Below are 19,682 nucleotides of genomic sequence, written 5' to 3' on the forward strand. Positions count from 1 at the left end.
CGGGGCCGGGGAAGGGGCGCCCGTGCCCGGGGTGTCCGGCCCGAGCCCCCTCCTGGGCCTCCGGACACGCCGTCGGGTCGACCGTGCAGCCTCCGCCCCGCTCTGGCCCCCCCTCGTCTCGGGCTGCGTCTCCCCGCCTGCGGCTGTCGCTCTCTCGGGTTCTTGGACCCTCGCTCTCGCCCATCTCGGTCCCTGTCCCTCTAGTTCGGTCCTTCGGTCTCTCGCCGTCTCCGTCTCGCTCCCTCCCTCGGGAGACGCCACTGGAGGGCGCCTGGAGCCCGCGGATTGCTCCCCAGTCTCCTCACCCCGGGATGGGGGAGAACGGGAAAGCCGGCTTGGCGCCCCCAAGGCTCTAGCCTTCCCCTGGCCGGCCCCCACCAAAGCGGGGCTGTGAGAGGACAGACGAGGTACACCCTTCGTTTTGCAATCAGGATGCTTTAATCTTTGATGGTAGGAGCCCCCTTGGGCCCTAGGGGCTGCTTCTCCTCTGCCCACCTCTCCCCACAGCTCCCATTTCTCCAGGGCCAGTCCCAGTGGAGTCGACAGGATCTGCTTCCTGCCAGTCTGCACAAGACCCCTTTGCTCCTGGATCTTCGCTGTCCCTTTGGGGCTTCCTGAGGCCCTGGGAAGCAAAGAAACACTGTTTATTATGTGAGGGGGAAGGAACGGAGTGGGTGTTTGTGAACCTTCCTTCCCGGGAGCTCTGTAGGTGACCCCGTTGTGTTGGGTCCCCCAGTGCCTGGTCAGCTGACATGAAGAGGTGGCCCAAACCGTCCAGGGCTGCGTCTGTTCCCGGGCCCTGGAGGTCACACCCGCTCACCTGACCAGTCCTAGATGTAGTACAGGGGCACCTCGCCACACAGGGTGCTCACGGTCCTGCCTAGGAAGGCCAGGTCCCCAGAGAATGCTGAGCCGGCGTCATGGCCCTGCTCCGGGCCCAGCTTCGAGGAAGGCACTGGGGGCTTGGCCTGGAAAGAGCATCTGGTTGGGAGCTGGGAACTGAGTTTCTGCCTCACCTGTGGTCCTTCACGCGGGACCTCAGGTGTGCCAGGCAGTCTGTCTGTGTGAAGAAGGTGTTGTGCTGGAGTCAGAGCCCCCAGCGGGTATGTGGGCTCAGCTAATGCCAGCAGCTTGGCTGCGGGGCGGGGATGGGGAACTTGGCTAGGAAAGGCTCGGTGCAGGAGGATCCAGGGAGGACATTCTCCTGGCAGTCCCTGGGGAGCAGCGTTTTATAGGTGACAAAGTCATCGTCTAAAACGCTCCTGCCAGCAGCCCTGGGAAAAGCTGGCCCCCTCCCTCTTACCCATACGCCCACCTGGAGATTCTGCAATTTTCTAGTGAGAGCCTCGAGACTTGGGATGCTCTGCGGAGCCATCTTCATGATGTAGCAGCAGGTTCCGGGGGCTGGCTTGTAGGCAATCAGGAGCTGGGCATGGGGAACATACGAGGGTCAGTTAGTAAGGCGCTGCCTGGCTCACTCCTAACTCTGGTCCTAGGCCATCCCTCTCTAGGTTGGGCACTGGAAGGAGTCATACTGGAATCTGGGGCTTAGCAAAAGTGCTGGGGGTGGGGAGAAACGGACCTGTGGGAAGGCCACAGCTGAAGAGGTCTAGCACAGAATTGCCACCGGTTCCCTAGCCTTGGGGTCGAGAGGTCGCGCATACCCACCCGTTGGTAGTCATACACCACGGTACCGGTGGAGCCAATGGAGAAAGTGGCAGAGGTTCCCACGCGCTCACTCAGGGCCAGGCGCTGCTGTGCCTCCGGGCCTGCGATGCTCATCTCTAGAACCTGGAGGAGGGTGTTGTGCTGCCTGGCGGTCCTCCTTCCCCGCTCAGCCCTGCAGCTCACGCCCACCCGCAGTTCCCTCTGTGCTGTGCTGTGCTCGGCCACTGCGGTCATGTCCGACTCTCTGAGACCCTACGGACTGTAACCCTCCAGGCTCCTCTGTCCATGGGATTCTCCAGGCAAGATGACTGGAGTGGGTTGCCATGCCCTCCTCCCGGGGATCTTCCTGACCCGTAAGAGATGGAACCCGCATCTCTTATGTCTCCGGCATTGGCAGGTGGGTTCTTTACCACTAGCATCACCTGGGGAGCCCCAGTCCTTTTTACTCAAATGCTATTCTTTCTTCCCTGGGAGCTCAGAGAGGCCCAGGGGAGCCATGCGCTGGAGGGAACAGACTGTCCAACTGTGGGCTGGGGGCTGGTGAAAAAGCCCAGGCCAAGTTTGCCACCCTGTTTCCACCTCTGTCCTTCCCTGAGGTGTCACTTGCTTCCTCCCCTCATTCCCCGTGGGCAATTTTCTCTCTGCCCACCCCATCCCAGGGCCTCTCTCTGACCTGCCCTGTATCCACTGCCCACCCCATCCCAAACCTACTTACCATCTCCGTGTGTTTCTGGCTCATGTGAAGACCCATGAGCAGGGCCCCTACGACCACCACGACGACAAGGACCACAACCACGACCACGATGAGAAGGCGTTTGATGTTCACGGGACAGCAGGGGATGCGGAGCCGGCCCCCGGGGACTGCTGAGTAGTCCTGACATGTGGGGCAGGCGGGGAGACAGGTGTGAGGTCATGAAGATGCCCCTTCTCCCTGCACAACCGGGACACCATCCCACTCTCTCCAGGGATTGAACAACCAATGCCATGGACGTGCAGAAGAGGGCTGAGCAGGTTAGAGGCTTCCTGGAGGAGGGGGCCTGGATTCCAACAAGCTCATAGATGCTTAGAAGTGAGGTCCAGATTGAAGAGACTCAAGAGAGCCTGTTTCACCAGTCTTACCTCCTGCTGTTTCCTCCACACCTCTGACATCCCAGCCACACCCAGCCCCTCTGAGTTCCCTTCCAAATCCATGCTTTTAAGCATATGATCCCTTCTTCCAGCAATGCCTTCCTCCTTCTCCACCTGGTGAGCTCCGGCTTGTTCGTCTGGAGCCTGCTCAAATGCTAGTTTCTCTGCAAAGCTCCTCCCCCAGTGCTCTCTACAGTCTTTTCCATGGACCCCTTTGATGGCTCGCAGCCCCTTGTATGGGAATTAGTGGCTGCTGAGTCTGCCATTTCAAGAGTCTCTGTCTTAGTGGTTAGTGTCCCTGACTTAATTTAGCACAGTCCTAGGTTAGTTGAGTGAATGAATTTGGGTGAGGAAACAGGCCCAGAGAGGTTGGAGGCGGCAGAGCCCATCATACACAGATACACTCTTGCACACGTACACACGCATACATACACGTACACATGATCAGACTCACCGGCGGGCTCTCCATCAAGACCTCTTTGCTGCCCACATCCATCTTGCTATAGACACCTTCCCTCCTCATCTCTGAGCAGGACTAGGGTCTTATATGTGCCAGCATGGACATAGGACAGAGGTAGAAGACCCAGCCCCTGTCTGCCAGCCAAGCCCTCAGCTTTGAAGCCTGTTTGTTCCTGGCCCTCCAGGGCCAAGGGCCCGATAAGCCAGCTGCAAGAGCACCTGAGGGCCCTTGGCCCTGGTGCATGAGTCCTCTTGGCCCCAGGGAAAGCAAAGCTGGGTGAGCTGAGCAACCTTGCCCTTGAGAAATATACACCTCTCACCGTGGGTGTCTTCCTGGCATGCCTGCCATTCTTGCTGGCACCTGCCCCTGCCGTCTTATAGCTTTTCCTGTTCTTCTGCCAGGCTGAACCTCTTCGCCAGCCAAGAGCCAGCCCCAATGGGTCCACCACACTTCCCAACAGATTTGCCCCCAGAATTGCCTCCACATTGCCCCTGGAGCCTAAGCTCCAGGAAGGGGAAATCTTGTGGACCCACAGGAAGAGTACCAAAGGCACGAGGTGCTTTGGCATCAGTGCAGGGTTTCACACATGGTTCATAAATTCCCTGGGAGTGTCAGATTTTCAATTCAAGTATACATGCCTTGCCTCCTCCCGTCTTGTACCTAATCTCAGACATGCCCCTGGTCATTCTTTCCCAAATTCTGAAAACTGTCCCTTCTAGTTACAAATTTTTACTAACGTGCAGTTTTTCTTTCTTTGTATGGGCTTGTTTGTAAGCTGAAGGCTTTTCCTTTTTAACCTGGTTTTACCTTTTTTGCGTTTATTTTTAAGTTGTATTTATTTATTTGTTTATGTTTGCTGTGCTGGGTCTTCATTGCTGCTTGTAGGCTTTCTCTAGTTGCAGCCAGCAGGGGCTACTCTCTAGTTGCAGTGTGTAGGCTTCTCTTGTAGTGACTTCTTTTGTTGCCTAGCACAGCCTCTAGAGTGAGTTCTTAGTAGTTGTGGCACACCAGCTTAGTTGTCCCAGGGCAGGTGGGATCTTCTCGGACCAGGGATTGAATCTGTGTCCCCGGCATTGGCAGGCGGATTCTTTTTTTTAATTTTTTTGGCAGGCGGATTCTTAACCCCTGGGCCACCAGGGAAGTCCCTGCAATTGTTTTATGCTTAATTTATTTTCCAGACCATACATTTTTGCTTCTTCAGTTTCTTCTGGGACAGCTGTCTCTTCTGCACAAGTTCCTGTGCAAGTTTAGGAATAACTGGCTCTTTTCCCGGTCAGGATCATCTCTGTGTGGCAGGGGGAGTCCACAGGGGTTAATCGACTGTGAGCTCTGCGAAGTTCTGTGCGGCATCTTGAGGACTTGTTGACCAGAGAATCCACGTCGAAACCCTTCAGTTCAGCATTACTGTCTGCATTTTTAAGCACGTGCAGCAAAACTCAGCATTCTTTTTGAGTCGCCAACCCTATGTTTAGCCCTGCTGTTTGGCTTGGGCACGTCAACCAGCTCCATAATTGGAACAAGGGAACAGCACACATTGCTTCTCTAAAGGGACATCCTTCAAATACTTGGTGGCTTTAGGGACGTACATACCCTTGATAGCCTATGCCATTTCACGAATATTCCTAAAGTGAACACGAAGATCTGAACTTCTGGATTTGCATGTTTCTGTGGGTTTTCTGCATCAAAGAAGGAGCAAACCATTTTCAGAGATCAAACTGGAGGGTTTTTTTTTTTTTTTTGGCTGCACTTGAGATCTTCTATCATAATTGTGGCAGCAGGATCTATCTCCTTGTGTAGGGATTGGACCTGGGCCCCCTGTATTGGGAGTGTGGAGTCTTAGCCACTGGACCACCAGGGAAGTCCCAAGCTGGAGGCTTCTGATAGCAGTTCCTCACCTGACAGTTATGCCCAGACAGCCTTGCACAGGGCTGGTGGTGGTGTCTGATGGGGGTCCCCATCTCCTTGTCCTTGAATCGGCCCACTTGCTTAGTGCTGCCTCGCGCCCTACCCTCTCAACACTCTTCTTTTTATATCCTCTGTTCCTGCATTTGCCCTGAGGATGCTCTTACCCAGATCTGAACTGCTTCTGGATCTTCTCCTCTCCACCCCTTTCCTGTCTCTTTCCCCAAAGCCATCTCTGTTGCTTTGTAGTACAAAACCACGTCAATTAATGACTGCCTCCTTTCTCTCCAGCTCCCTCCGCTTGCTGGGCCAAGTGGTCTCTACATTGCCTTCACCTCTGAACTTTAGCTCGAGTGTAAGTCAGAGCCCCACACCTCACTCCTCTCTTGGCCTCACCCCATTCTCCTTGTACCTGAACTCCAACACTTCACCCCAATTCCTGTCCTTTGCTGGGTGCCCCCTCCCACCTTGACCCTGCCCTTCAGTCACGAGCTGGCCCCCAACTCTCCAGCCCTGGCAGATTCCCTTGTCTCCACGAGGACCTCCTCTCCAGCTGGAGAGCCTTTGGCCTCCAGGTTGCACAATGGCAACCTCTCCAAGCTGAGAGTCCCAGAAGAGAAGCTCCGGAAAGGAGAGAGAGACAGAAGTGTTTGTTCCCACGACTCTCCTCACCCCCAACTGCCGCTTTAAATATTTGCCTAAGCCTCCAGCCGCAAGTGTCCTAGGAGGAGGGAGAGAGAGGGACGGGAGTCCAGGAAGAAGGAGGGAGGATAAGCATCCTTCTGGGGACTGTGTGCAGCCTCAGCTGCTGCAGGTGCCAGATGCAAGAGACAGCCCGCCTGCCGTGCCTACCCCTGCTGGCCCCAGGGCCCCCACTCCCGCCCCGGTTGTCCTGGCAACACTGGGATTGATTGGCTGACTCACACGTACTGGACCTGAGCCAGGTGGGCAGTGGGCCAGCGGGAGAACCAAGGAGAATGGCACGCATCTCAGGGGTCCCTGTGGGCATCCTGGGGCTGGGTGGGGCATGATCCAGGTGTGGGGCTTGTTCCGAGCAGGCGCTGTGCCTGGAGCATGCCAGCATCTCTGGCTGCTAGGGAAAGTCTCCCCTGCCAGCTGCCCTTAGGCTGTGGTTCTTACAACTTTGCTTTTATCCCTTTCTTTATTAATTCATTTTTGCCTTTTTGGAAGTTGGGGAAGGAAGGGTGCTGTCAAGTTTCATAGGGGAAATCCACATGCTGGCACTGACATGGAAGGTCTTGGGATTCTTGTCTTCCTTCCAGAAAGGGGCAGGGGACTTTCAGCTGAGCATGCAGGGTTGTCAGCTCACCTCCCCCCCACACTATCCCAGCCCTCTGCTGTAGGCTTTTCACTTTTTGGCCTTTATTTAGGCCATTTCTCCTTGCTGGAAGGCACACCTTCAATGCCTCTTCACCTCTCTAAATACCACCCACCCTAGAAGACCAGGCAAGAGCCAGTGGCACACCCTCTGTGCTCCCAGCCTAGCCCATAGCGCCCCTTCCCTCATGCACGTCCACCTGCCGCTCAGCAGGCATTGCTGTCCCCTTCGGCTCTGTGGGCGTTTTGCGTTGCCCTTCTTCCCAGCCAGGCTGCCAGCCCCTGGGACCAGCCCTGAGACCATGCCTTCCTGAGGCTTCACACGGGCCAGGCACGTGCACGCAGCCAACCTGAAACTATTCAGTGATACTGAGACTGTCACCAAACATGACAGGGCTGCTAACAAGGGGTCAGTAGCTGATTCCCTCATTATGTAGGAGACTCAGTGCTTCACTGATCAGCTCGGCTCTGGGACCATGAATAAGTCATTCTGCCTCTCTTGGCTTTAGTGTGTTCATCTGTGGGCTTCCCAGGTGGTAAACAACCCACCTGCCAACGCCAGAGACATAAGAGATGCGGGTCCGATCCCTGGGTCACGAAGATCCTCTGGAGGAGGGCGTGGTAATCCACTCCAGTCTTCTTGCCTGGAGAATCCCATGGACAGAGAAGCCTGGCGGGCTACAGTCGATGGGGTCGCAAAGGGTCGGAGAGGACTGAAGTAACTTCGCATGCACCCACGTGTTCATCTGTGAAAGGGACTAGTACAGCCTGTCTTGCTCCTCTCTCCAAGTTGCTATAAGGATCCAATGACATCACGATGTGCAAGTTCAATCGTCATGATTATCATCATGCCCCCAGGGCATCTCTTCCCGCTGGCTAAGAATAGGACCCAGACTCCCCCATTCTGTCTGTATCTGAGTTAAAGCTCTCCGAGAACCATGGGTGATGGAGAAGCCCATGGTAGCCACTCCTGTGTGTGCCTTCTCTTTGCCTCCTTCCAGCCCCTCAGCTGCAGGGGAGGGACAAGATTCACTCTGCCCTTTGTGTGCTGGGCACAGCCGTGCCAGGGACGGGCGGGGATGGTTGTCCAGCTGCCCAGGCCACCCTCCCCGCCCCCACTGCTTGTCGTCCCACGCACTGGCATGGGGAGGGCAGCTGGACGGGCAGTAGCAAGTGAGCATCCAAGGGCAGGGGCATCCCTGGCTGGAGAACATGGACTTACGCTCACACCAGAGAATCCCTGTCTGGCAGAGGCTAGGGACAGCTGGGGAAGCATCTTCTACCCAGTGATCTTGGCTTTCTGGACTGATGGAAAGAGCACTGAACTGGGAGCCCATCCACCTGACTGTACCTGTGAGCTCTTGGGACAATCATCTTCCCCCATACACATACCCTTGGGAAATAATGTAGTAGAGAGTAGCAGTTCTCAAACTTCTTGGCTTCAGGAACCCTTAACACTTAAAAAGTAGTGAGGACCCCAAAGTGCTTTTGTTTATGTGACTTACAGCTATCAATATTTACCATATTGATATTTACTAAGAAATTTAAAAAGATGTATTAATTTAGTTAAAATAACCTGAATATTCATTGGAAGGACTGATGCTAAAGTTGAAGCTCCAATACTTTGGCCACCTGTTGCAAAGAGCTGACTCGTTGGAAAAGACCTGGGATGCTGGGAAAATTTGGGGGCAGGAGAAGGGGACGAGAGAGGATGAGATGGTTGGATGGCATTATTGACTCAGTGGACATGAGTTTGAGCAAACTCAGGCAGATAGTGAACAACAGGGAAGTCTGGCGTGCTGCACTTCATGGGGTTGCAAAGAGTCAGACGCGATTTAACGACTGAATAATAATGTTTTGTAGCACACATAATGTAAATTATGTAATGAAATTAACTACTTTACAAAACAAAAAATTATGGAACAGAGCATCATTGTTTTACATTTTTGCAAATTTCTTTAATTTCATAGAAGATATGTCTTGTAACCTCTGGAAAATTCCAGGGTACTTCTGTAAGAGCGTGAAAATGAAAGGGCAAATAATGCCTTAACATGATTAGGAAAATTGTTTTGACCTCAAAGACTCCCTGGAAGGTCAGACCCCTGGGCTCCCTGGACCAGACTTTGAAAACCCCTTGTGTGGACCAGTTGTTGATTCTGGAGTCAGGCAGTGTGTGCTCTGTCACCATCGTGTCCGACTCTGTGTGACCCCATGGACTGCAGCCCGCCAGGCGCCTCTGTCCTTGGGATTCTCCAGACAAAAATACTGGAGTGGGTAGTCTATCGCTTCTCCAGGGGATTTTCCCGGCCCAGGAATCAAACTAGAGTCTCCTGCATTGCTTGCGGATTCTTTACCAGCTGAGCTACCAGGGAAGCCCAGGGAGTCAGGCAGAGTGCATTTTACATCCCTGCTCTCTCACTTTCTTTTTTGGGTACTACAGGCCTCACTTTCCTTATCTGCAAAAGGCGATTAATAACAAAGACCTCAAAAGGTTGAGGCGATTAAGTACACAGAGTACACAGCACGCTAGTAGATGTGATAACAATGTTGGCTGCTTTCCTCTGCATTTGGGCTTCAGTCTCCTCCTTTGTTAAACCAAGGACTGGACTGGAAATGCCCAAGGCTGTTCCCAGTACCCACGACCACAGACTGTGCCTCATGAGGAATGTTCTGGATTTCCACACATTCCCATTCCAACTCCAGTGATATTTCCCCTTTAGGTTCGCACAGACACAAAGGCACATTGTTGACTGGCCTTCGGAGATGTGAACAGATACACGCACATCACTTACGACACATGGCGTGCCCACGAACTCTGCTTACAGGCCGCTGAGGGCCAAGATAGAAGCACAGAGGCACATAAATCCAAAGCGGAAAAATGCCTGCCCCGGGGAAATATATGCCCGTGCAGAGACAAGTGTGCACGCGTGCAGGTTGCACAAGGAGACCTTGCGCGCGCGCACACACACACACACACGCGCACGCCCTCGCGCCCAGCCGCTTTGGGTGCCAGGCCGGTGAGCAGATGGCCCCGGAGACCGCCTGCAGGGCGCGCAGCGGCCGACCGGGGCCGCAACCACTCCTTTCTGTGGCTACTCCCCTCCCCACACCGGGGACTCCCCCGCTCCGCCCTGCGCGCCCCCGCCGCCCGCCGCAGTCCGCGTCCTCCCAACCGGTCAACCTCCGGCTCGGCCCCGGCTCCGCGCATTTCTGCATCTCTCCGAGTGCTCGGCTCGCGGCGGGAGCGAGCAGGGGTGGGGACGGCAGCCGGCGCCCGAGGGCAGGAGGAGTGGCTCTGCAGAGGACAGCAGGGGGGCCCTAGCTGTCACAGCGGCTGCCCGGGAGCGCCCGCACGGGGTGGCCGGGAGCGGTGGGGCGGGGGCCGCGAGCTCGCGGGCAGCATGATGGGGCTGCAGGCCAGGTGGGGCTCGGGGCTCAGGCTGCTGGCGCTGTCCACCCTGGGCCTCTGCCTAATGCTGGCAGTCGGCGCCAAGAGGCCCCCCAAGACGCCTCCCTGCCCCCCGAGTTGCTCCTGCACTAGGGACACCGCCTTCTGCGTGGACTCCAAGGCAGTGCCCAGGAACCTGCCCTCCGAGGTCATCTCTCTGTGAGTGCTCTGGACTGGGGCGCGGCCGGGTGGGGGAGCTGGAAAGAAGGCAGAAACCCTGCTCTGGGGAGAACCCCTGCTCCCTCTCTACAGAGTGTGAGGACCAGGAGGGCTCCAGTGGGCCTGGGGAACTGGATTCCAGGCAGCAGCCTGGCTGGGAGTTCTGCAGTCATGCTGGGGAAAGCAGCCATGGCTGGAAAAGAGAGCGTTTTATGGCCAAGAATGAATCATCACCACCATCAGCATTAATGAGACCTACTGTGTGCGGGCGCTGGACTTGGAGGGAGGGGGTTGTTTACATGAGCATGGGGGCCGCTGCCTGTGATGTCATACCAAGGACAGAAGGCCTCTTGGAGGGGGAAGGTGGCAGCAGGGGGAAGGGTAGGAGGGAGATACACCCCTACCGTGCCCTGGCACGGGCGGACGCCTGCCACTGGTCTCGCCAGCCACTCTGCACGGGGCCAGGCAGCCTGTCCCTTGCAGCAAGCAGCCTCAGGGACTAGATAGGCTGTGTGGTTGGTCCCTGAGGGCAAGATGCTAATCCACCGCCCCCATCTCAGTGCTCCATCCCTCCACAGCACCCAGCACACTGGGTGTTTGGATGATGGAGCAGGTCTGGGTAATGGAACCTTCTTTTGGCCGAGGTCCTTGGTGCTCAGGGAGTCAGTAGTGGAGGATGATAATGAGCTTGTGAGAAGGGAAAGATAGCCTCAGGTTGAAGCGGGGGGTGGAGCCAGGTGACATGGGGAGTTTCCAAGGCGAGCGTATACAGAAGACATGGCCCTGTCCACTTCATGCCGTCCCAGCACAGCCCTGTATTCTCCCCTTGGTTACTGACCCTCAGATGTCCCCTGCAGGACGCTGGTGAATGCTGCCTTCTCAGAGATCCAGGATGGAGCGTTTTCCCACCTGCCACTGCTGCAGTTCCTGTATGGATGGGGCCTCGCTGAAGGGCAGGGCCGGGCAGGGGAAGGGAAGGAGCTCAGACTGGGGGGAGAGGAGGGGAGACTGGTCCTGAGTTGCCCGTGGAGGTCAAGCTGCAGGTGTCCCTTACTCGCTCCAACGGGAGAGCCACCGTGAAGCAGCGGAGAGTCCACAGGGCCCCGGGAGCAGCAGTTTGGGGAAGGAAGGTCCGGGTTGCACGCAAAAGCAAAGAACGGGGGTGTTTGGGGCCCAGTTAGGAATGGACTTGTGTCCTCTGGAGACCCCAAACAATTGGGTGCAGTAGTTTGGGCTGGAGCCAGAGGGTGGACAGTGCAGGTGAGAGGGGTCACCTCAGAGACAAGTGATCCCAAGGATCAGGGTTTGAAGAGACAGCCTGGAGCTGAAAGGGAGGGAAGACAGGAGGGTCTGGAATTCTAAAGGGAGCTATTTATGTTTGAAGCCCCAGTCACAAGAAAAGATAAGCGTGGTTATCCTCAAACTTACATCCGTCTGAGAGGAACTGGTGTGAGCTGGGTGAGGGTGGGAGGCAGGGTGGTGGGGAAGGACCCAACTTGACAGGAGAGGTGTGCCCTAGGAGTAAATGGGGGCCCTGGGAGCTTCTGGGACCAGAGCAGATTCCCGCCTGGACTTGCCACCCAGGCTGCTCCGGGACTCTCCGCTAGGGTCCCCTGGGTGGGAGGCATGGCTTGGGGGTGAGGCAACTGGCTGGGAGCTGGCACGGCAGGCGTGCCCTTGGAAACGCTAATCTGCCTTTGTCTCTTCAGGTTACTCAATTCCAACAAGTTTACGCTGATTGGAGACAATGCTTTCACAGGACTCTCACACCTGCAGTACCTGTGCGTGGGAAGGAAAGGGGAGTTGGGAGGAGGGCTGAGAACAGAGATGAAGTGAGGAGGGCTGGGGGGAGGTGGGAGGGGTGCCCTTGAATCCTTTGACTGCAGGGCCCGAGCAGAAGGTCATTTCATCCATCCCTCTGCCTAAACCATCCCGCCTGGATGCCTGTCACCACAGGCTTCATGTCCAGATTCAGAATGAAAGCCTCCTGTGGGCTGGAATCCAGGAGGGCCACAGGGACGCAGCTGGGGTCGGGGAAGTGGTCTGGGTGCGGAATGGCGGCTGAAATAAGTTCTGTTTTCTCCAGCTTCATTGAGAACAACGACATCTGGGCATTATCCAAGTTTACCTTCCGAGGACTCAAGTCTTTGACGCACCTGTGAGTACATCACGCACATACACCAGCCAAAAGCCCTGTCTCCTGTGGCCTTTGGCCTTGGGCATGACCTTCAGGTGGGTGACCCAGAGGTCTCTCTTTCAGGTCACTGGCCAACAATAACCTGCAGACCCTGCCTAGAGACATCTTTCGGCCCCTGGACATCCTGAGTGACTTGTAAGGCCTGAGTCCTTCCTTTTGTTGACTGTGGCACAGAGGGGCGTGGCCCTGGAGGGAGCAGTGTGGGAGACAGAATTGGAAGATCATAAGGTCTTGACAGGCTGGGAGGGTTTAGGTTTGGGCGGGGGAGAAGGCTAGGTTGATTTATACAGAGATTGGTAGCCTTTCAAGTTGAGGTTCTTCAAGGCATTTGTGGACCCTCTTAAAATGCATGCAAGACATTATGTGTATATTTTTTCCAATTTAGGAAGTATTTTATTTTTTCATTTATTTTTAAATGGAGGGTAATTTCTTTAAAACGTTGTGTTGGTTTCTGCTAATGTTGGTTCAACGTGAACCAGCTCTGTGCATGCCAAGTTGCTTCAGTCGTATCTGACTCTTTGCCACCCCATGAACTGAAGCCCGCCAGGCTCCTCCGTCCATAGGATTCTCCGGGCAAGAATGCTGGAGTGGGTTGCCATGCCCTCCTCCAGTTTATCTTCCCCGCCCAGGGATCGAACCCTCATCTCTTACGTCTTCTGCATCGGCAGACGGGTTCCTTACCACTAGCGCCCCCTGGGAAACCAGTCAGTACGCGTGTGTCTTCCTCCTGAGCCTCCTTCCTACGGTGTACTTTTTAAACATATGTTTGTTTTTTTTTTCATTTATTTTTATTAGTTTGAGGCTAATTATTTACAATATTGTAGTGGTTTTTGCCATACATTGACATGAATCAGCCATGGAGCCACATGTGTTCCCCATCCCGATCCCCCCTCCCACCTCCATCTCCACCCGATCCCTCTGGGTCTTCCCAGTGCACCAGCTCCGAGCACTTGTCTCATGCATCCCACCTGGGCTGGTGATCTGTTTCACCCTTGATAGTATACTTGTTTCAATGCTGTTCTCTCGAAACATCCCACCCTCGCCTTCTCCCACAGAGTCCAAAAGTCTGTTCTGTACATCTGTGTCTCTTTTTCTGTTTTGCATATAGGGTTATCGTTACCACCTTTCTAAATTCCATATATATGTGTTAGTATACTGTATTGGTCTTTATCTTTCTGGCTTACTTCACTCTGTATAATGGGCTCCAGTTTCATCCACCTCATTAGAACTGATTCAAATGAATTCTTTTTAATGGCTGAGTAATATTTCATGGTGTATATGTACCACAGCTTCCTTATCCATTCGTCTGCTGATGGGCATCTAGGTTGCTTCCATGTCCTGGCTCTTATAAACAGTGCTGCGATGAACATTGGGGTGCACGTGTCTCTTTCAGACCTGGTTTCCTCGGTGTGTATGCCCAGAAGTGGGATTGCTGGGTCATATGGCAGTTCTATAAACATATGTTTGATTTGAATCTGTGTTAAAGTCCAGTAGCATAGCCATAGTCATTGATCAGTATTTCTACAAGAAAACAAAAGCCCCAGAATGAGGAAGGTTTGGAGGAACGGGGATGAAACAGATAGATGTGGCGGTCATACACGGGAAAAGGCCCCTGGCCAAGGAGGCAAGTAGGGGCTGAAACTCAGCCTGTACTCTCCTGGTCAAGCACGTGTCCGTGGGGCTGAACCCACCCTGTGGGGGACCTTTCTCTAACTGGCACAAAGATGCCACATGAGCAGCCAGCAGCAGCCTTGCCAGTATCTACTGAAAATCCAGAGGGCCCGGGTGGGCAGAGCAGCTGAGAGCCTGCCCCCTCTGTGCCTCCTCCGTCACCCTCATGATGCAGGGACCTGCGGGGCAACTCGCTCAACTGTGACTGCAAGGTGAAGTGGCTGGTGGAGTGGCTGGCGCACACCAACACCACAGTGGCGCCCATCTACTGCGCCAGCCCGCCCCGCTTCCAGGAGCATAAGGTGCAGGATCTCCCGCTGCGAGAGTTTGACTGCATCACCACGGGTAGGAGGCGCCCCACCGTGGGCATCAGGCTGGGCCTCCCCTGGGGTGCTCCCGCTGCCCTGCCTTGCCAGTCGAGTAGCCCTAACCCTTCTCCCAACCTAACCCTAACCCCTAACCCCGCATCCCTGCAGATTTCGTGCTGTACCAGACACTGTCCTTCCCAGCAGTATCAGCCGAGCCCTTCCTCTACTCCAGCGACCTCTACTTGGCTCTGGCCCAGCCGGGAGCCAGCGCCTGCACCATCCTCAAGTGGGACTACGTTGAAAGGCAGCTTCGGGACTATGATAGAATCCCAGGTATCTAGGCCTGACCTGGCTGTGGCGGCCCTCAGGGTGGGGTGGGCTCTGTTGTTCCTCTTCCTTGGGTTCCTACAGGTAGAAGGATAGATGAGACATGGTCTCTGCCCACAAGAAGAACTTTTCTAGTCTTTGGGGGGAGGCTGATACATACACAGATAACATCCACATAATACACAGGTCCTAGGAGGAAGATACGACCACAGTGCTCTGGGGGCCAAAGGAGAGGCCTACCCTGGGCAATCAGGGAAGGTTTCCTGGTAGAGGCGATGCCTAAGCTGAATCACGTATATATATTTTTACTTATTTATTTATTTAATCGTGGCCGTGCTGCGTCTTCGTTGCTGCATGGGCTTCTCACTGCAGCGGCTTCTCTTACCGTGGCGCACAGGCTCTAGAACATGCAGACTCCAGCAGGTGTGGCACGGGTGGGCTCAGCGCAGGTAGGCTCAGTAGGTGCAGCTCCCAGGCTCTGGAGCACAGGCTTAATAGCTGTGGTGCGCTGGGTTAGTTGCTCCGAAGCCTGTGGGATCTTCCTGGATTAGGGATAGAACCTGTGCCTCCTGCATTGGCAGGCGCTTCTTTATCACTGAGCCTTCGTACACAGTAAGCTGACGTGACGGTTATTCAGTTGGTCAATATCTAGCAACACGTATTTTGTGCTCAGCGTCAGCTTATATTGGAACTCTGGGGTCAAAGGCAAAGGGAGGGTGAGGGTGAGATGGATTCTTAGCTGTGAGACAATTAGAAAGCATGGAGCACACGATGGACGCTCAGCAGGGAGAGAATACTGTAACAGACAGCCTTAGTCGGAGGGGCCCGGCCCTCTTTTCTGAGGGTGTGGCGGGGGCCCCCTAACACCACTCCCCTCCACCCTCAGCCCCTTCTGCAGTGCACTGCAAGCCGATGGTGGTGGACAGCCAACTGTACGTGGTGGTGGCCCAACTGTTTGGAGGCTCTTACATTTACCACTGGGACCCCAACACCACGCGCTTCACCAAGCTGCAGGACATTGACCCTCAGCGTGTGCGCAAGCCCAACGACCTGGAGGCCTTCCGCATCGACGGCGACTGGTACTTCGCTGTGGCTGACAGCTCCAAGGCGGGAGCTACCAGCCTCTACCGCTGGCACCAGAACGGCTTCTACTCCCAACAGGCCCTGCACCCCTGGCACCGGGACACCGACCTGGAATTCGTGGATGGCGAGGGAAAGCCGCGCCTGATCGTGTCCAGCAGTTCGCAGGCTCCCGTCATCTATCAGTGGAGTCGCACCCAGAAACAGTTTGTGGCCCAGGGCGAGGTGACCCAGGTGCCCGATGCCCAGGCGGTGAAACACTTCCGTGCGGGCCGCGATAGCTACCTGTGCCTCAGCCGTTACATCGGTGACTCCAAGATCCTGCGCTGGGAGGGCGCCCGCTTCTCCGAGGTGCAGGCCCTGCCCTCCCGGGGCTCGCTGGCCCTGCAGCCCTTCCTGGTGGGTGGCCGCCGCTACCTGGCGCTGGGCAGCGACTTCTCCTTCACGCAGATCTACCAGTGGGATGACGGGCGGCAGAAGTTTGTGCGGTTCCAAGAGCTGGCCGTGCAGGCCCCCCGGGCTTTCTGCTACATGCCGGCTGGGGATGCCCAGCTGCTCCTGGCGCCCAGCTTCAAGGGACAGACGCTGGTGTACCGACACGTGGTGGTGGACCTCAGTGCCTAGGGGGGTGCGGGGGCCTCGGGGTTCCTCGGGCCACGCCGGAGGCTGGGTGGGAGCTTCCAGGTGAGCTTGTGGGAAGACACACATAGCCCATCCACACACACGCTCTCACGTGTACACACCCCAGTGAGCATGGGCTGCACCATGGACTGTAGCCCAGGGAGGCCCCTTGGTCTTCACTGGAATCAGCACGAAAGACTTGTGTACGCACCTGGCAACCCAGCGCCCAGTGCCCTCCTGCGGGGACGCCTGTGCACCCCGCCCTCAGCCGCCCTTGCTCTGCTGCCTTCCACATGCTCTGGCCTGGGGAGGGGTCCTGGGAGGGAGGGAGAGAGGCCGAACTGCTCCCTCCTGTTCTTCGGCATATCCTTCTGACCCTCTGGTCTTTCCTGTTGGTGCTCGGGGTGTCTGTTTACCTGCTCGTCCTCCACATTGCAGCCCGTGGCCACATCCTCCTTACTGCCGGCTGCGCTGTCCCACGCCACGCGCCCTCCGTGGGCACATGTGGACGTGGACACACTCCTTGAGTGACACGCACACACACCTGCCCACACGCACACGCACAGCTTCAGTGCAGCCTGAAGGGCGTCTCCTCCGTGACCTTGCCTCTCTTCCTGCAGGGGCACACGGTACCCGGCCTCCTCCACTCACCCCCTGGTGTGCCCACCCCGTGGCTGATAATGATGGGAATGGTGGTACCAGCCTCTGGGTACCAGCTGGACTTCCTGGGGGGCAAAGCCCCTCTGCCCGAAGCAATAACGACAGCCGACCCTGACTTCTTCCCAGCACTGTCTCTGTTCTCACTGGACTTTCCTTCTCTCACCCTGAGTCTGCTTCCCTGGGGGACAGGAGACCACCCAGGTAAAGGCCTTCTGCTTTTCCTTCCTGTAGCTGCGCCTGCCTCTGACCGCCCTCTGGTTCAGCCCTACCTTGGGGACATGGGCCTTGTGTTGCGTGGGCTCTTCTGGGTGTGTCCACGGGCCGGCCAAGCACCTGAGGTATCTGGGCAGGCGCCAGGAGTGGATAGCACCCTGGGGCCCTAGCACCCCTCTGAACCACAGAGACACTCCCCGGAGCGGAGAGAGACAGAGGGAGGGAGGGGCCTGAGGAAGCGGCCCCTGACAGCCAAGCTTCTGCCGCCCTCTGCTGTGCACGGGAATAGAAGGCTCTGAGATGGAATAGAAGGCTCTAAGACTGAATAGAAGGCTCTGAGATGCAGAGCTGGTGGGGAAGGCGCTTCCCTGTGCCCAGACGGGTGTGAGGGTCCCCAGGTAGCAAGATGCCCAGAGGCACTTGGAGGCAATGATCTGATTCACTTGCTTCAAATAAAAATCCCACCCCCTGACAGCTCTCAGGTATCCAATGGCGATGATCTGCAGCTCCTATTTCCTTAAGAACAAAGCTGTGTTTTCTGTCCCTGATGCTTGGAGGGGGCCAGCATCAGATGTCAGACCCCCTTCCTCCCTGCTCCCCTCCCTCTAAGAAAGGAGTAAGCATCCCAAGGTCAGCTGGTGCTGGGGTCAGGAGTTCACGCTGATGACACTCAGGTGCTGGGCCAGTGTGACTAGTCTCCATCACCTGGGGCTGACTCACGGCCAGGTGTTCCTTCCTGGAGATCACAGTCTTGGGGCCCACTGAGATCAGAGTCTGTCCCTCAGTCAGGTCAAGTCCAACCAACAGGGCTAAGGACAAGCTCAGTGGTTGGTCTCCTCTCCATCCCCCTCTGCTGGACAAGCATGCATCACGGCTGTCACCCTCAGACCTGGTGTGAGATTTCAAGTAAGTGGACTGATTTCCCTGAGCTGAGCGTCTCTTTCTGTAAAGTAGATAATAAAACCTACTTTGCCCGATCCTGATTGTGCCACTTACTAGCTGGGAGGTCTCAAGGTCTCAAGCGTGTTCCTTCACTTATCTGAATCGCAGTTTTCTTATCTGAAAAATGTGGCTAACCATGCTACCTACCTGACAGGGTTAGTGTGAGATTTGAATGCATTACATTTATAATATGTTGATGTATGAATATAAACAGTGACAAATTTTATTTTCTTGGGCTACAAAATCACTGTGGATGGTGACTCCAGTCATGAAATTAAAAGATGCTTGTTCCTTGGAAGGAAAGCTATGACAAACCTAGACAGCATATTAAAAAGCAGAGCCATCACTTTGCCGACAAAGGTCCATATAGCGAAAATGATGGTTTTTCCAGTAGTCTTGTACCGATGTGAGAGTTGGACCATGAAGAAAGTTAAGCGACGAAGAATTGATGCTTTCGAATTATGGTGCTGGAGAAGACTCTTGAGAGTCCCTTGGACAGCAAGGAGATCAAACCAGTCAATCTCAAAGGAAATCAACCCTGAATATTCACTGAAAGGACTGATGCTGAAGCTGAAGCTCCAATACTTTGGCCACCTGATGTGAAGAGCCAACTCATTGGAAAAGACCCTGATGCTGGGAAAGATCAAAGGCAAAAGGAGAAGGGGGCGAAGGGGGATGAGATGGTTGGATGGCATCAGTGACTTAATGGACACGAGTTTGGGCAAACTCTGGGAGATGGTGAAAAACAGAGAAGCCTGGCATGCTGCAGTCCATGGGGTCCCAAAGAGTCAGACACAATTGAGCGACTGAACAACAATATATGTGTGACCCTTAGAATCGTGTGTCTGGCACAAAGCTAAGACTTCTTTGGTTGTAGGACTCTTTGAGGTACCCAAGTGTCTCACAGAAGACTTTAATGGCAGGGAGAAGGCTGATCTCTGAGGAGACCTGCTTTCTATGGATTAGGGTTCCTGCCCATCTTCAGTCTCAGAGGCCCTGTTGTTGTTCATTCACTAGGTCGTGTCCGACTCGTTGCGACCACATGGACTGCAGCACTCCAGGCTTCCCTGTCCTTCACTATCCTCACAGAGCCCCTGTACCCTACATCTTACCTTTAGCCTCAGATGCCCACTTCTCACAACAGGGAACCTCACAGGTGATATGTCTGGGTTTCCACCTTCTGAAACTGCATTCACGCACTCTTGGCTTAGCAGGTACCTCTCGGGTCCCCCAGCCACACTGTCCTGGGAATGCCTGTCCTACTTTTTCAAATGGGGTCTCATCCTGTGCCAGGGGAGAGGTTGCCAGGGAAAGTGGGTTGAGTCTTCTAGACATGTTGGCATTTTGTCACCCAGTAGAAAGATAAACATCACTGTCACTCCCCACCCCCCACCAGGGAATCTTCTGAGGGCGGGAGACACCCCCCCCCCGAATGCCCAGCTTTCCGCACAGGGCGGGGATGGAACCCACCGTGTGTCCGCATGGTCACCTGCCAGGGGCAGGTCATCTGTATGTCCAGAGAGCTGCTTAGCAACCCAGTGTAACCAGGTGACTGTGTCA

The 19,682-nt window shown here is 55.3% G+C and overlaps 2 protein-coding genes across 2 annotated transcripts; one reads left to right on the forward strand and one right to left on the reverse strand.

The window, feature by feature from the left end:
* Nucleotides 1-415: 415 nt before the first annotated feature.
* Nucleotides 416-3,408, reverse strand: SFTPC (surfactant protein C). Its single transcript, XM_043927145.1, has 6 exons — nt 3,251-3,408; nt 2,384-2,542; nt 1,669-1,791; nt 1,316-1,426; nt 821-968; nt 416-622 (listed from the first exon to the last, which is right to left on the reverse strand). Exons 1-5 carry the CDS (start codon nt 3,317-3,319, stop codon nt 831-833), a joined length of 600 nt encoding a protein of 199 aa, XP_043783080.1. The 5' UTR covers nt 3,320-3,408; the 3' UTR covers nt 416-622; nt 821-830.
* Nucleotides 3,409-9,462: 6,054 nt separating this feature from the next.
* On the forward strand, nt 9,463-18,157 carry LGI3 (leucine rich repeat LGI family member 3). Its single transcript, XM_043927146.1, has 8 exons — nt 9,463-10,103; nt 10,961-11,032; nt 11,813-11,884; nt 12,190-12,261; nt 12,364-12,435; nt 14,147-14,316; nt 14,448-14,612; nt 15,493-18,157. The coding sequence occupies exons 1-8, from the start codon at nt 9,898-9,900 to the stop codon at nt 16,308-16,310; spliced, it is 1,647 nt and encodes a 548-aa protein (XP_043783081.1). The 5' UTR covers nt 9,463-9,897; the 3' UTR covers nt 16,311-18,157.
* The last annotated feature ends 1,525 nt before the right edge of the window (nt 18,158-19,682 follow it).

The sequence above is a fragment of the Cervus elaphus genome, chromosome 16 (genome assembly GCF_910594005.1).
Source record: "Cervus elaphus chromosome 16, mCerEla1.1, whole genome shotgun sequence".
Taxonomy (NCBI): Eukaryota; Metazoa; Chordata; class Mammalia; order Artiodactyla; family Cervidae; genus Cervus; species Cervus elaphus.

What these genes read in the sequence shown, in the direction of transcription:
- SFTPC (XM_043927145.1), bottom strand. Translation starts at nt 3,319, where the DNA reads ATGAGGAGGGAAGGTGTCTATAGCAAGATGGATGTGGGCAGCAAAGAG. An exon ending in GCCAGAAACACACGGAGATG is followed by an intron (nt 1,792 to 2,383) that starts GTAAGTAGGTTT and finishes ACCCTCCTCCAG; the next exon opens with GTTCTAGAGATGAGCATCGC. An exon ending in TGGTGTATGACTACCAACGG is followed by an intron (nt 1,427 to 1,668) that starts GTGGGTATGCGC and finishes CCCCATGCCCAG; the next exon opens with CTCCTGATTGCCTACAAGCC.
- LGI3 (XM_043927146.1), top strand. Translation starts at nt 9,898, where the DNA reads ATGATGGGGCTGCAGGCCAGGTGGGGCTCGGGGCTCAGGCTGCTGGCG. An exon ending in CTGCCACTGCTGCAGTTCCT is followed by an intron (nt 11,033 to 11,812) that starts GTATGGATGGGG and finishes TTGTCTCTTCAG; the next exon opens with GTTACTCAATTCCAACAAGT. An exon ending in GTTTGACTGCATCACCACGG is followed by an intron (nt 14,317 to 14,447) that starts GTAGGAGGCGCC and finishes GCATCCCTGCAG; the next exon opens with ATTTCGTGCTGTACCAGACA.